The 15,144-nt window shown below is 35.7% G+C and overlaps 1 protein-coding gene across 4 annotated transcripts; it reads left to right on the plus strand.

The window, feature by feature from the left end:
• The first annotated feature begins 1,584 nt into the window (after positions 1-1,584).
• On the plus strand, positions 1,585-14,702 carry tbcela (tubulin folding cofactor E-like a). 4 transcript variants are annotated; one of them, XM_046863322.1, is made up of 10 exons: positions 1,596-1,654; positions 5,004-5,229; positions 7,863-8,005; positions 8,095-8,265; positions 8,394-8,533; positions 8,642-8,823; positions 9,215-9,471; positions 10,706-10,832; positions 10,921-11,037; positions 11,399-14,702. In XM_046863322.1, the coding sequence occupies exons 4-10, from the start codon at positions 8,127-8,129 to the stop codon at positions 11,721-11,723; spliced, it is 1,287 nt and encodes a 428-aa protein (XP_046719278.1). In that variant the 5' UTR covers positions 1,596-1,654; positions 5,004-5,229; positions 7,863-8,005; positions 8,095-8,126; the 3' UTR covers positions 11,724-14,702. The 4 variants fall into 4 exon arrangements, with proteins under 4 accessions (XP_046719279.1, XP_046719278.1, XP_046719281.1 ...); XM_046863325.1 differs by having other exon boundaries at positions 8,101-8,265; XM_046863323.1 differs by lacking the exon at positions 5,004-5,229 and having other exon boundaries at positions 1,585-1,654.
• The last annotated feature ends 442 nt before the right edge of the window (positions 14,703-15,144 follow it).

The following is a 15,144-nucleotide window of genomic DNA, read 5'->3' on the forward strand; positions in this document are numbered from 1 at the left end:
ATTTATATTTGCATTTGAAATTGTTTTATAATAAATTGTTGGATAGTTTCACATTAATGTCCTGGGGATCCATAAAATCACAAAGCAACACGGGAGCTTTGAGGATGGATTTGGACTGTTGTTATTGTCACCAGTCTACTACAATGGCTCAGGACCACAGGTTGCTTCATGTGATGAATGATGAACAATGATAAACTATAATGAATGAACATTCGGTGCCTCGCAGATGAGAATGGGTTCCCTTTTGAGTCTGGTTACTCTCAAGGTTCCTTCCTTATTCCATCTCAGTGAGTTTTTTCTTGCCACAGTCAGTACTGGCTTTGCTTATTAGGGACAAGCTTATACATTATTTTATTCCTAAAAGCTGATTTTAAACAATGCCCATTGTTAAAATGCTATACAACTAAAATGTAATTAAATTGCATTAAAATTGAGCATTGCATCAAACAAACCTTACTCTTGGAGCTTTTGGACTTAGGTTAATGTGTATTGGCTTTTTTTTTTTTTTTTTTTACTATAAATGGTTTTCTTATCATTTGGTATTATAATACATTAAGTACTATAACCAAAAATCATAATAACTGTATCAAAATTCTAAATTTAATATTTAGGTTCTATTGGTGACATAGTCATCACTGATAAAGTATGCTCAGGTAGATACTAGTCATGTAGTTTTATAAATTCGTTTTTTTGCGTAATAAATAAAACAAGTAAGCTGTATGAACGGGGAGACAGTGCTGTTATAGGACATAAAGTAGACAGACTATAAGGACATAAAAGGGAAGCTCATAATTTATGCACAGTGCTTGCATATTTGTCTACAGAAGCTTTAATACTAGTAACACTTTGTGATACATATATGTATATTCATTTTAATTACATTTGCTTTATTTGTGTGTATTGTTGATTTGTAGAAAAGAAATCAGTGTCACTTTATGTGGCCAGTCGATGAAAAGTGCTGAACTGACATAGGTGCATGTTGGTAAATATATTTGTACAGTTCAATTCAACAATAAACATTGCCTCAAAGCAGCTTTACACAGATAATGTGGTAATAAAGGATGAATAAGATGTTCTTTATGTGTAAGTTTGTCCCTGATGAGCGAGCCGGTGGTGACTTTGAATTGAATTGAATGGAATTGCACAATGACTGTGTAAAAAAAAAAAGAAAAGGCAAATATATGCTTTTAGATTAAATATTTATAATTCTGCTTTTTCAATACTCTTCTTTGTCGATGTATCTTTCCTGGGTTATTTACATCTTTTCAGGTAAAAAGTGCTGAATGTACTGTACTTGAACGTACCATTGCACTGACCTCAAGGGAGGAACCTTGACTGTAACTGACACATTTTATTATTCTTTTTTTATTATTTTATTATACGTTTTTTAAGAATGTATTTAAAGTGAAGTACATTTGCTTAAAAGAAATTTGTGCAAAAAAAATACGTTTTGTATTTACGTAAGGGTTATTTTTTGTAAATGATAAACAAACAAACAAATAAATAAATTGTAGTCTGCTGTAAATTGTATCCAGATTTAGTTTTGTAGACCGAGGTCACGTCACCGGTTGGGTGACGTCACTTCCTGTATAGGTGGCTCGGTGTGACGGCTGCAATATTCATAACGAGAGCGAGGAGGAACGGATCCGAGACAGTAAATATATTGACCATTATAACCAGTTTATTTCCATGTGTTTTGGCTGTAGTAGTTGTTGTTGTTAGTTGCTGTTGTTGGTGTACTGTGTGAGATCGGTGCTGTGAAGTGTTGAGTAATGGTTCTGTTTGTAATTCTGGCAGGCTTATTGATTTACGCACGCGCACGCGCGCGCACACGGCAGGTTTGCACATCTGGCCATGCATCTGTAACTCGATCATACTCTGATTTTCGACCTTGTCAGCACGCCAAGCGTCTAGTTACTAGCTGGTTAGCTTTACTTTAGTATTCCTCAAAAGCGGTGCTAGCTAATGCTACTGGTTCACGTGTGTAAGTCTATAGCCTCTGGTGCATAACATTATTTATTTTAACAAGTCGAATAAAAGGCAAGCTGTCAGAAATCAGATACAAACTGAATCTGGAACCTGACAGCACTGGATTGTTATGCTGGTTAAGTCCAGACCAGACCAGTCCAGCTGTTCAAATGAAGACACTGGATATCTTGCGACTGATATGATAACTATATATTAATACCTGATATTATTTTGATGATATCAGATATGAGTCAGCATATACCAGTTATAAATAGGTTTTCATTCATATACAGTTACCTCTTGCTCCTGTTCAGAGTCTCAGAGAAACAGGCACATCCTCATACACATTTTTACCAACTTGCATGTTTGTGAGTAATGGGAGGAAACCAGAGAACCTGGAGGAACACTACTATGTAGATTGTCTAACTTGCCTTTTATCTCATGCTTATGGACGTTCTAAGGCCGTGCATGATTTTTTGTTGGTTTGTTATATTTATCATTTCTTTCTTATGATCACAAAAACATTTTCTCCAAATCAAAATAACAAAATAGGAAAAGTTATAAGAATATAAAGTTTTCAATGTGAGAAAATCTTACAACACTTTATCTCCACATGAAATGCTAATACAGTACTTTACAGTATAGGTTCTCAAACATCTGATACCTATTTAACTGTTAAAAAAAGAAAAGAAACCTTAATCGAGCAATAAAACAAACAGATTTGCTGAGCAATAACACAAATAAGTCGCATAATGAATTATTATACACTTAATATTATACATCTTTAGCTTATATAATAATAATAATAATAATAATAATAATATACTAATTATTAATAATGATAGCTATTGCAGCTTGTGTTTTATTTTATTCACCATTTTGAAAATTAAAATTGTTATTAGAATCCATTTGACAATATATAAGCTCTATAATCAAAATATGGTAAGTACATGGAACATTCTACATATGACCTCCTATATGGATATCACAATAAAACACCTTTTGAGTTCAGTAACGAGCTCAATAAGTTTGAATAATCATCATGAGAAAACAAGAATGAAGAATGTAATATTATTACATGGCCTCTTCAGACTTTCTTGCATGCTTATTGTATTCTTTTGATCTGTTTGCTTTTTACCTCATTTAGTGTTTACTGATTTCACTTTTTTTGCCATACTATATTGTCCTAATGTAATCTAACCATTAAAGTTACTTTAATTAGACCTTCTGCATGTTTGCTTATCAGGAGACATTCAATAAATAAATTAATATAGGAGAGATGTACAGATCTGACACTATCAGTGGGTGACTAATATATAGACTGTGAAAATATATATATATATATATATGATGGGTGTCCAATCTTTTCCAGAAAGGGAAATATATATATATATATATATATATATATATATATATATATATATATATATATATAATGAGTCTGATCCACAGTACTTAATGCTTTGACTGTATATTGTCAACAGACATTGTTTTTTTGTTTTTTTTAGCATAGATACAGCGTGTGTTTAAAGCATATTGTCTTTGGTTGTTTTGCATTACTTAGTAACAACCTCAGCAACTGACTGGTGACCCAGTGGTTTAGACATGCGATCCTTCAGAAAGATTCTTCCTAAATCGCTTTGCATAAAAGTGGCAGCAAAAACTTGGTATCAATTCAACACTTGATATTCGATCAAAGTGTGTTTATTATTTATGCATATGCTATATAAACAGAAGTATTGGGACACTTGACTTTTTCATCCATAGGCTGTTCTTCCCTAAACTGTTACCACAATGTTGGAGGCACACAATTGTATAGGATGCCTTATTGTTTGGTAGGCTTCAATTTTCCCTTTATTTGAACTATGTGACCCAGCATAACAGTTCCCCTGTGCAAAAAGCGAGCTTCCTGTGGGTAGTTTATATGGGTTGGAGTGAAGATCTTGAGTGGCCTGCTATAGAACTCTCGCCTCAACCCTATTCAGATGAACTGGAATGCTGACTGCACTCCAGGCCTCCCCACCCTTCATCAGTACCTGACTTTAGTAAAACCCTTGTAGGTGATTAATCACAAATCTCCACAACCACACTACAAAATCTAGTGGAACATCTTCCCAGAAGAGTGGAGGTTATTATTATAATGATAATTATTAATATTATATGGCATTTGAAATGGGCCAATGCCAATATTGAGAAAGAAATTTTGCTGATTGGAACATATGAGGCCAATATGATATAATCACAGTAATAGAGAGAAATGCAGAACATTGGTGAAACAAAACATTTATTGTGCATAATATTTATATCATATTCTCTAAAGTACTTAAAAAATATTCACTAGTGTTATCGCAACTTTTCCGTGTGTCTGCTAAAACATGTTTTTAAAAAAAAAATTAAGAAATAAAAAAATATTTTATAAATCTTATCTTTATAAATTTCTAATAAATTAAAATGAAATCACATTTATACATTTTTAAATTAAAAATAAATGAAAAAAGTGCTTCAATTAATTAGTTTTAATGCTACTTTTCCTTGTGTCTACTACAGCCAGATGGTATTTATGTACAACTACATGAAATATTTAAAAAAGGTAAACAAACAAAATGTAAACAAGTGAGGTAACACGTTCAGTAAATGCTTACACTGTTACAGCTCCCATTTTCACCACATCACTGCTAATATTGCACTTTGCATTCCCTGGTGTTGGCTCTGTAAAGCATTCCCACAGGGCATTGTTTTTTTGTCTAGCCATCTATCAGCATGAAAATCAAAATGCATTTATTTTAAAACCATGTTTAATTAGATTTTTCAGTCACAGAAAAAATGACTGCTTCTTACTGGTCATCATTCAATTTTCATTTTAGAAAGAGAATCTGAAAAAATAAAATAGGACCATTAGTTTTATTTTCTTCTAATACTCCAGAACCAAACTTCGGAAGAACAAGTCCTTGCAGTTTCTTCGTTGATGCACGGAAAAAAAAATCTAAGAGAAACTAAAACATTAAAATGCTTTATTTTTTTATGTCTAATTGCAGAACTGCAGACGCAATCCACCTGTTTCCTACGCCCCATGAGGCTTTGCATGAACTATGGGTGGAACTTCCGGTACGACGTAAACAATCGTTCGCTGCAATGTTGCTACTCGTTCATTCATTTATACATAGCAAGATCTGGAATCACATGCTGGATGGAACTTATAAAGGACAACATCAGCATACTCGTCCCTTCATTAATAGAGGAACGATTCAGTTGCTTGTGACGGTAAGGCAGTAAACAATGTGAAAAGCTCAGAGGTTTACTAATATCTTCACGGTAATAAAGTCAGTCGTGTGCTGTTCAGTGATGTGAGAAATAATTTCGTGTAATTAAAAAACGTATGTACAGCCGAAGGCAAAGCCTGAATATGTCACACCATAGAGCTTGGGTGTTAATGTCAGGTGTTATACAGACTGCAGGGCTCTCGGGTAGTAACGCAGCTGCAATAATGTGGAAGGTTGGTAAATTAAGTAAAAAATAAAAAAGATGATGAGGTTAGATGGACCCACTTTAAATAAAGTGTGTTTAACGACTATTTACTAACATTTAAATTAATCTTTTGATACAATGCACTGTGCATTGTGTAGATACGTTTTTACATTGTATTTACTTATAATAAACTGCATGTAATAACATCCAAAATTACACCTGCTAATCGCCTCGAACCTACCCATATTATTTCGCCCTCGGTTACCTCGACAACCCTATTAAGTCGACGTTTTTGAAGTGGAACCGCCAAATTCTCGCTTTTTCTAAGCATTTTTTATCGGTTATGTCGCCGAACCCTAATATCTCGAGCACAAGGGGGGAAAAATTTGCCATTTAACGTCGGTTATCTCGGTGCAGCCGCAGAAGAACTCGCGGAAGTGGCGGAAAAATCAAGTCTTACAGCTGCTACAGGTGTTGTATTGTATATACTAGTGAATCTCTGCTGTTAGTTAGTGCACATATGCCTTTTGTTGTTAAATGTTATGCGATGAACGGGAGGCGAAACACGGAACGTGTGATGACCAGCAAAAGCATAGAATTAACAACGGCAGGATCGGGGGGAATCCGCGGTGCGCTTTGGGAAGAAAAGAGCAGCCGTTAAGAGAGTGCCGGTGGGAAGGCACGTACCGGGATACGCATGCGCGATAACAACGACCGCCGTGAACCAACATATACCAACAATAACGGACGGTGAGAGTGTGGAAGTTTAAATATGGGCTGGTGATGATGATAAACCAGCACCATATGTGCGCATTGAAGCCGGGAGCTTCAGAAAGCGGCGAAAGCACCTGACACGCTGAAGGGGCTGAAGGGGCGTGGCAGGTGGATTCCTGACAGATAAACATGTACTGTATGTATTTTTATAGCATGCCTTCATCAAACAAATCGCGGCAACGCTGTTGTGTAAAAAACCCTCCAAAAACACGTGCATGCACATTCTCATTTATTAACCCACATCATGTACATAAAGAAATTTCAAGCACGTTAATATATTGCCGCCATTTTGATTTTCGTTTATCTCGATCATCGGTTACCTCGATGCTTTTTGGCGACCCCCTAGGACATCGACATAACCGGGTTCCACTGTATATATATATTCCGTATATAATATATAATCGTTAAAGACACCTAATATAAAGTGGGATTTATAATTACTGTATTATATTAATAGAGTATAAATAAAGGTTTGTGTATACTGTATAGCACTGTTATAAGTGCAACCGGGAATAGCCAATCTTCCTGAGTTTTTTAACACCCTTTTACCATATTCCCACCTTTAAAACAAACCACACACAAGCCAAACATGTTGGCGCAAGTCAGTCAACGCTGCCACGTCTTCCGTAAGTTATCCCTCTAATAGTATTTACAGCAGCAGTCCCAGGAAACAGGTGGATACGTCACAGCAGTTTCAGATCAGAAGTGAGTGGAGCTTACACAGTCTATAAAGGTAGTTGCTCTACCCACTACACCTAGATTTCTTTTATAAATCAACTCAAACAAGTTGTATGTGTTGTCATTGTTGTCCATCGTTTACAGTGTAGTACACAGTGAAACGAAACATTTCCACAGGACCAAGGTGCGAAATCAGACAACACAGTTTTTTCATAGATTTTTATTGTATCGATATCTACAACGAAATCGGTTTAAATACTAGGTCACTTTTCAATTCGTACATGCACGATACGATGTACCATGTTGTATTCTGCATGAATTGAAAAGAGATAAACTAATTTCTCTTTCTAAAAAGTAAATGAAAAGACCAGAAGGTAAACAGACCCTCACTACTGGTTAAAGATATTTAAATGAAAGAATAATTCAAGACCAAATAAATATTCATAAATTAATTAATTAACAAATTTGTGTAATTCTATGTATCTATGTACAATACATAGTTAATCAAAAATTATTTTCATGTAAATAGTTTACAACGTATATTTATGTCCATTTTGCTTTGCTCGTCTGTTTCGATGTAAAAAATAACACAAGCCATGCAGGTGTGTAATTGCATGCTTGGAACGCAGCTTATTCTGTAGCCTAGCATGATAGTAGACCAGAACATTTTAAAAGATATTCTACACCATTCATGGATATTTAATTAGAGCAGATATTGCTAAATAAACATTTGAACATTCTTGTTACTCGTTACTGTAGTAGTTCACTCTCATGCATCTTGCATGACCCAGTTATTATTCTTCTAGTTAATTCTAGTTAACATCTTGTTTAAAAAGTAAGCGAACAAACGCACATATCTGAGGAAGAGCCAATCGCGGGATTCTTGTTTGTTTGTGAGGCAAAAACATCACATATTGTTAATCTTAATCACAAGCTCTAAAGTTAACGTTTGCTAGACTGATCCCATTCTTTTTCAGGATTTTCTTCAGTCCCTCCTCGTATTTTCAATCACACCTTTAAAGTACAGCGAGCAGAGCGGCTTCTCAGGTGACCCTTAGACCCGTGCGAGTGTTCAGCCATTCAAGTTGTTACAGATTTGTAAAATTACACGTAACAACAGGTGAGACTGATGTGTAAGTCCTGGTGTGTTCAAATTTGCACTGAGATGTTAGTACGAATTCGAAACCTAAGCCCTTTTACTTTTGGCAGCAACAGCTGGCACGGTGTGTGGCACAGGGCCAATGGAGGCACCTGAGGGGGCACGTCGCACGTTTATGGAGGTGATTAGTGAGAAATACAGCCCAGAGAACTTCCCCTACCGCAGGGGCCCTGGCATGGGAGTGGTTGTACCGTGTGGCCATCAGGGATCTCCTATGAAAGGTATGACCATTTCAAGACAGCCATTCGTGAAAGTCAGACAGCACTGTTGTTATATGAGCTCAGTCAGTAAATATTACAGGTATAAAGTCTAGAGATAAGTCAATCAAGACGTTTTATTACCCTACCAGACCGACTGAACCTGCCCAGTGTGCTGGTCCTGAATGGCTGTGGAATTAGCCATGCAGGGGATGAAGGAGAGATCGCAGCTTTTTGTGCTCATGTTGTTGAACTGGATTTATCCCATAACAAGCTCAAAGACTGGCATGAGGTAGCTGTTTTCTTTGAATTTAATTATTTTGATTTCAAACCAATATCAAACCAGTACAATTTCTGCTGCAATGTTAAACGCTAATGCTTGTCACTTGTCATTGGTCAGATCAGTAAGATTGTTGTGAACATTCCAAACCTGGACTTCCTGAACCTTAGTTCAAACCCGCTGAGTGATGCAGAGCTGGAGTCAGACTGTGCTGAAGCCTTATCCAGAGTGCGCCGCCTCGTTCTCAACAACACTCAGATTTCCTGGGATGTTGTTCACACGTTCACACGAGAAATGCCTGAGTAAGAGCACTACAGGACTTCTAATCTATTGCATTTCTTTGACCGAAAACATGATCCAATGTTACTGCACACTGAATAACTATAACATAAATCCTGACATTTAGACTATACTTTATATCAGTATCAGTATCTAGGGCTTTGAGCTAATGAAGAGAAAATCCCAGCACTATCAAGCTGACACATTGGCTTTCTGGAGCAAGATCCTCCAAACATATTATTGTGACTGCTCAAATACTTTTGGACACGATTTATTTCCTGCTGAAGGTCAGGGATCTTTAACAGCAAACATGAAATCATTCCCCACCATTTTTAGTTTGTAAATTGTTTATGCAGGATTTAGCTAAAAGTAATAAATCTAAAGTCCTCACCCGCTTTCATGTTCGTTTGCTAGATTGGAGGAACTGTTCCTGTGCCTTAATGAGTACAGCGCTGTGATTGCGTCTGCTACTCCATGTCCTTCACTGCGTCTGCTGCACATTACAGACAACAATCTGCAGGACTGGAGCGAGGTGCGCAAGTTCGGCACCATGTTCCCCTCTCTCCACACACTTGTCTTGGCTAACAACCAGCTGAACTCCATTCTTGAATCGGAGGACAATCTTCGTCGTCTCTTTCCTAACTTGCGTAGCATCAATCTGCACAACTCGGGTATAGATTCTGTTACATGACTTAATCTTTCTCTTATGCTTATTCCATAGGGATATAGAATATCATGACATTATATCAATCTAATCATATTTAATGTCACAATACAATTATCTGAGATTTAAGTACTTTTATACAAATACAAACTTTCCTAACACATGCTTAGATGCTAGTTTGGTTATTTTTCCAATTTCCACCTATTCGTTTACTACTATTTTATGACAACTAGTAACTGGGAAGAATAAAGATGTGATATATATCATCTTTTTTATTTTTTATTCAATTTTTCTTTTTATTAATTGTTTTTTCTCTGACGTACATGAAGTCATCGTATAGTGATAGTTATGTTTATAACTTAACACAATGTTTAGGGGAATGGATTTAAAGAAAGCGTATGACAGGGTGCCAAGAGAGGAGTTGTGGTATTGTATGAGGAAGTCAGGTGTGTCAGAGAAGTAAGTGAGGGTGGTGCAGGACATGTATGAGGACAGTGTGACAGCAGTAAAGTGTGCAGTAGGAACGACAGACTGGTTCAAGGTGGAGGTTGGACTGCATCAAGGATCGGCTCTGAGCCCTTTCCTGTTTGCAGTGGTGATGGACAGGTTGACGGACGAGGTCAGATAGGAGTCTCCATTGACTATAATGTTTGCGATGATCTTGTTATTTGTGTTGAAAAAAGGGAGCAGGTTGAAAAAAGCCTGGAGAGGTGTAGGTACACGCTGGAGAGAAGGTAAATGAAAGTCAGTAGGAGTAAGACAGAGTACATGTGTGTGAATGAGAGGGAGAGCAGTGGAGTGGTGCGGTTGCAGGAAGAAGAGGGGGAGAAGGTGGAAGAGTTCAGGTACCTGGGGTCAACAGTGCAAAGTAATGGAGAGTGTGTTAGAGAAGTGAAGAAAAGAGTGCAGGAAGGGTGGAGTGGGTGGAGAAGAGTGGCAGGAGTAATATGTGATAGAAGAGTATCTACGAAAGTAAAAGGGAAAGTTTATAGGACTTCTATAGGATGATCTGCTGTGGCGACCCCTAATGGGAGAAGCCAAAAGAAGAAGAAGAAGAAGTTAACTGAACACATTCTTTCTTTTTCCACGTTTTTTTAATGAAACACTACTGTGCTGCTGACAGTTTCTCAATATCACAATATATCTCATGTACAAATGTATTAAGAGTTTTATTTTAAAATAATTTAACCTCCACAGAGCTCAACCCAACTCTCTCTGATACTGCTTACATGCATGTGTAGGTCTCAGTCAGTGGGAAGACATAGAGAAGTTAAATTGTCTCCCCAAGCTGGAGGAGGTGAGATTGCAGGGAATTCCACTGTTGCAAACCTACACTAACACAGAGAGGCGCAGTCTCATGATAGCTCAGTAAGTGTTTCTAATTAACATTCTGCTACTAGTATAAGTTTAGCTATTTCCAACCGGACTTTAAAGTACCTTTGTGCTCCTGCCTCAGGTTGCCTTCAGTAAGTTGCCTCAACGGAAGTATTGTTACAGAGGGGGAACGTGAAGATGCTGAGAGATTCTTTATTCGTCACTACCGGGATCACACTGAAGGGGAGCTGCCTCGCAGGTATAGCACCTTTAGAATGGGGGTACATTTATTTACTATACTCACCAGCCAATTTTCTAAGTACACCAGTACCCCTGTTTATTGTTAATGCAGTTTTCAGCCAATCATGTGGCTGCAGCACAATTGATTAAAATCATGCAGATTTAGAAGAAAAGCTTTTTTCTGACTACATTTTCATAATTCTCAGGGTATTATAAGGATATATTTGTTTGTGTGCACTTGATAAATGATGCCCAATGTGTTTAAAATATACTGTACTATATCTCTATATTCATCACTCATTGTGTAAAATTTTTTTTTTTGTAATTAAGCTTGTGATTGTAGCATCATATGATGTTCTTTTTTGTGCATTGTGTGAAAGATACCACTTTTTGGTGACCAAGTATGGGAAGTTGGCGCCGCTAGCTGAGATTGACCTGCGGCCACGCTGCCACGCCACGGTAGAAGTGCACTGTGAGGACCGCATTGAGCAAGTGAACATCAGGCTGGACCAGACCGTAGCCGAGCTGAAAAAACGGCTGAAAACAGTGGTGCGACTCTCAGCCAATAACATGCGCCTCTACTACATTGACAAGGATATGCACTCAACGTTTGGGCCTGAAGAAATGAAATATAACACAAGGGCCTTGCATTCCTACAGCATTCAGGATGGGGACGAGATCCTAGTGGTACCCAAGACCAAATGACTGACTGGTACAATAATTTGTGTCACTGCGTAGATACCACAATAGGTTTGAGACATGATTCTAGAACGGCAAGAAAAAAATCTAGGCTTTTAAGAACTGCCTTGAATTTCAGAGTCATTACATTGGATTTTGAAGGGCATCTTGCAGCTCACATTACTGTTCAGTGAGTGTGCGGATTTGCTTTTTTTGCCAAGTCGTACATATGGCTTTCTTTATTTATGTTGCCTTCAACTATGAATGGGGTTTTCTCTTAACTGTTGGTAAACACCTGTTTCTTTACAAGGAAAGCACAAAAGAGTTTGCTAAGTCAACAAAAGTGCATCCTGTGATCCTTGACAATCATCTGCCGCCAGTCAACCATATTGTGGCTTTTTGCAGAAGGGAAAAAAGATGTTACACCCTGTGATTGTCCTAAGGAAAAAATAATGGATCTATGTATAGTGTAATTCTCAGGCCATTTCATTTAACAGTTATTAGTAATGTGATAGTATAATACAAAGGGACAAGATGAATGTTAATTTTTTTTTTTTTTGCTGATTTGTTTATTTTGTAATGTTTGCGTTATGCATGAATACACTACAATTAAGTGTCTATCCTGCTGGTTTTATGAATTATGAATAGATTATATAAGTGTCCAGTCTAATTAGTGGACCTGTGTCTGGATGTTTTTCTTTTTCCTTTGAGAATTTATTCTGTAGTTTCTCATATTTGCTTATATAAAAATCAAAGAAATATATGCCATAAATATATGAAGTACATATGTACTATTTATCACACAGACACATTAGGAGCATATATTTTGATATATATATATATATATATATATATATATATATATATATATATATATATATATATATATATATATATACACACACACAACTGAATTTTATTAAATATATTGTCATGCAAATGCTACCTCCCAAAGTATCCATGCAATGTATTTGTATAATTTTTTTTCCTTTTAATTGTTTATTTTTTATTGAATTAATAGGAGTTAAAGATTATATATAAAATGGATTTAAAAAGTATATACATCTAGGTTATTATGCAGTGTTTTTGTGGGAAAAAAAGAAACTTATCCGAGCTGGTTATTGTAATCTATTTGTCTCTCGTGAATGTTTTACATATTTTCATAATCATATTTGATTAAGGGTGGAAAACTTTGGCATAAATAAGTTTTTTTTTTTTACAGCACAAAAACAAGCCTGCATTTTTAACATGGATGTGTAGACTTCTTCTATCCATTGGACATCCATAAGTAAAATACAATATAAATGATATGTCAAGCAGCGTGACTTAGAAAATCTTAAGTATATTTAATTTTATGTTGAATAGAAAAGATCAAGGTTGTTTAGGAATGTTTCAGGGTATAACTGTTTATTTTATATATATATATATATAGAAGTATATGCTAAGAATTAAGTGAAATGATAAAATATCCAATGTATATTAATACAATGTCAGCATTTGGGCAGCAGATTTCTATAAGAAATAATTCACAGCAGAACTGTGCTTAAAAATTAGTATTACGTTTTATTGATGAGGAATGAATGTGCACTTATGGGATTCATTTTCCAAACTGAACATTTTTGCTTCCAGTGCAACTCCTTTACATTCCCTTATTGCTGTATTCTGGTCATTGATTACTACATAGAGAGTATTCTTTTTGGCAAATTAGTAGATCATTCTCTTATTGTATAAAGATTATCATGCTAGAGGTCAGTAAGTTTATGATATAATTAAACAAGAAAACACTGTGTTTTTATTATAAATGATGGACACTGCTCTTGTGTCTATGTAGTCATTAGACTGTTGGCAATTCCAAGCTTTGGGGATACAAGAAGAACTTATCTTGGAATTTTAGCTAGAAATCCCAAATGCATAGAAGCATGGTGATTTAATTTTATTTTGTTCTGCAAATCATTTCGTAACAAAGTAATGTGTGCGGTCATTTTCTATACCTTATAGATTGCGTATAGTAGTATTGCAGTCAGTAGTTGGGTAGAGAAATAATTACATTCAAATTAATCTGTACAGCCACATTATCATATTTGAAGGATGAATAAGAGCTAATTGCTTTATAATATATTTAATTAAGGGTCTTGTCCATATAAAACAAGTTTCCCTTTGAATACCTACAGTTATTTGTTTGGATTCAGATGTTAATCTAGTTCAGCTGTAAGTAAATAGATTTATAAATGACATATAAAATTGTATACACAGTTGCCATATTTGTTCCCAGTACATCTATCTTAAAGCTGGAAGATAATAACTAAAATTCACATTGAAAGTGTTTATAGACAGATATGACAATGAACAGCTTGATCTTGATCCCTTTATAAGTGGTTATGTATGGGGAAATGCGAAGGACGCTATTAGGTTAATTTTATTTATTGCACTTTAATTGCATTCAAGCATTGTTGTGTATGATTCATTTTATTTATGAGCAGGAATCATTTGTGAAATTGGTCCATTTTTACGTTTTGTAAAGATTTGTTTAAATGTTCTGTCTTATTTATTGAGAATTTCTTAAAATCATGTGTCATTTGATTTCACAATGTTTAATTTTTGTTCCATTTTCACCAGAGCCACATTTATTTCACCTCTTTTTTGTTGCTATAGCTTCACCTTGCTTTATCTATTGAAAGAGATTTTTCATTATCTGTTGAATGTATATTGTGAAAGGTCTCCAACAATATGTCGTAACACCAAAGGCCAGTTGATTTACTCCTGCCTATTGAATGCATTTATTCTCTATCAACATAAACACTGAAAACTAAATGGTGTATCCCTGCATTAATTTTCAAATCAACTGTGACTGGTCTGTATTTGATTTCCCACACGTATTAATTCATGTGCATGTTAAAATAATACACTGTTTTATTCAATCTGTTTGCATTGAGCTGTCAGTAATGTTCTGGGTGATGAAAGAATTTCCACTAAAGGTTGAAGGAAAATAAACAAAATTCTGAGGGATGTTTATTTTTTGAGATTCTTTTTTTCTCATTTAGCACCTCTTGCACTTCCTTGTTCACTTGAATTTATGCAGGAGGTTTTTTAATCCCACTTAGGTAGTTATATAATTTTGTGTGCACCTGCCTGCACTGTAGGTATTAGTTGGTTATATTACCTGCAAAGCAAATTAGTAGCCTAATTTAAAGTACATTGACCATGACCAGGCAATTTTTTAGTTACTTAGGATGATGGATTGAAAGCAGTAAATGGGCCTAGTATTATAACTGTGTGTGTGTGTGTGTGTGTGTGTGTGTGTGTGTGTGTGTATAGATAGATAGATAGATAGATAGATAGATAGATAGATAGATAGATAGATAGATAGATAGATAGATAGATACACTACTACTACTACTACTACTACCACTTATGCTATTTCTGATGAATGAGCAAATCAACAGCCATA

Source organism: Silurus meridionalis, chromosome 12 (genome assembly GCF_014805685.1).
Source record: "Silurus meridionalis isolate SWU-2019-XX chromosome 12, ASM1480568v1, whole genome shotgun sequence".
NCBI classification, from domain to species: Eukaryota; Metazoa; Chordata; class Actinopteri; order Siluriformes; family Siluridae; genus Silurus; species Silurus meridionalis.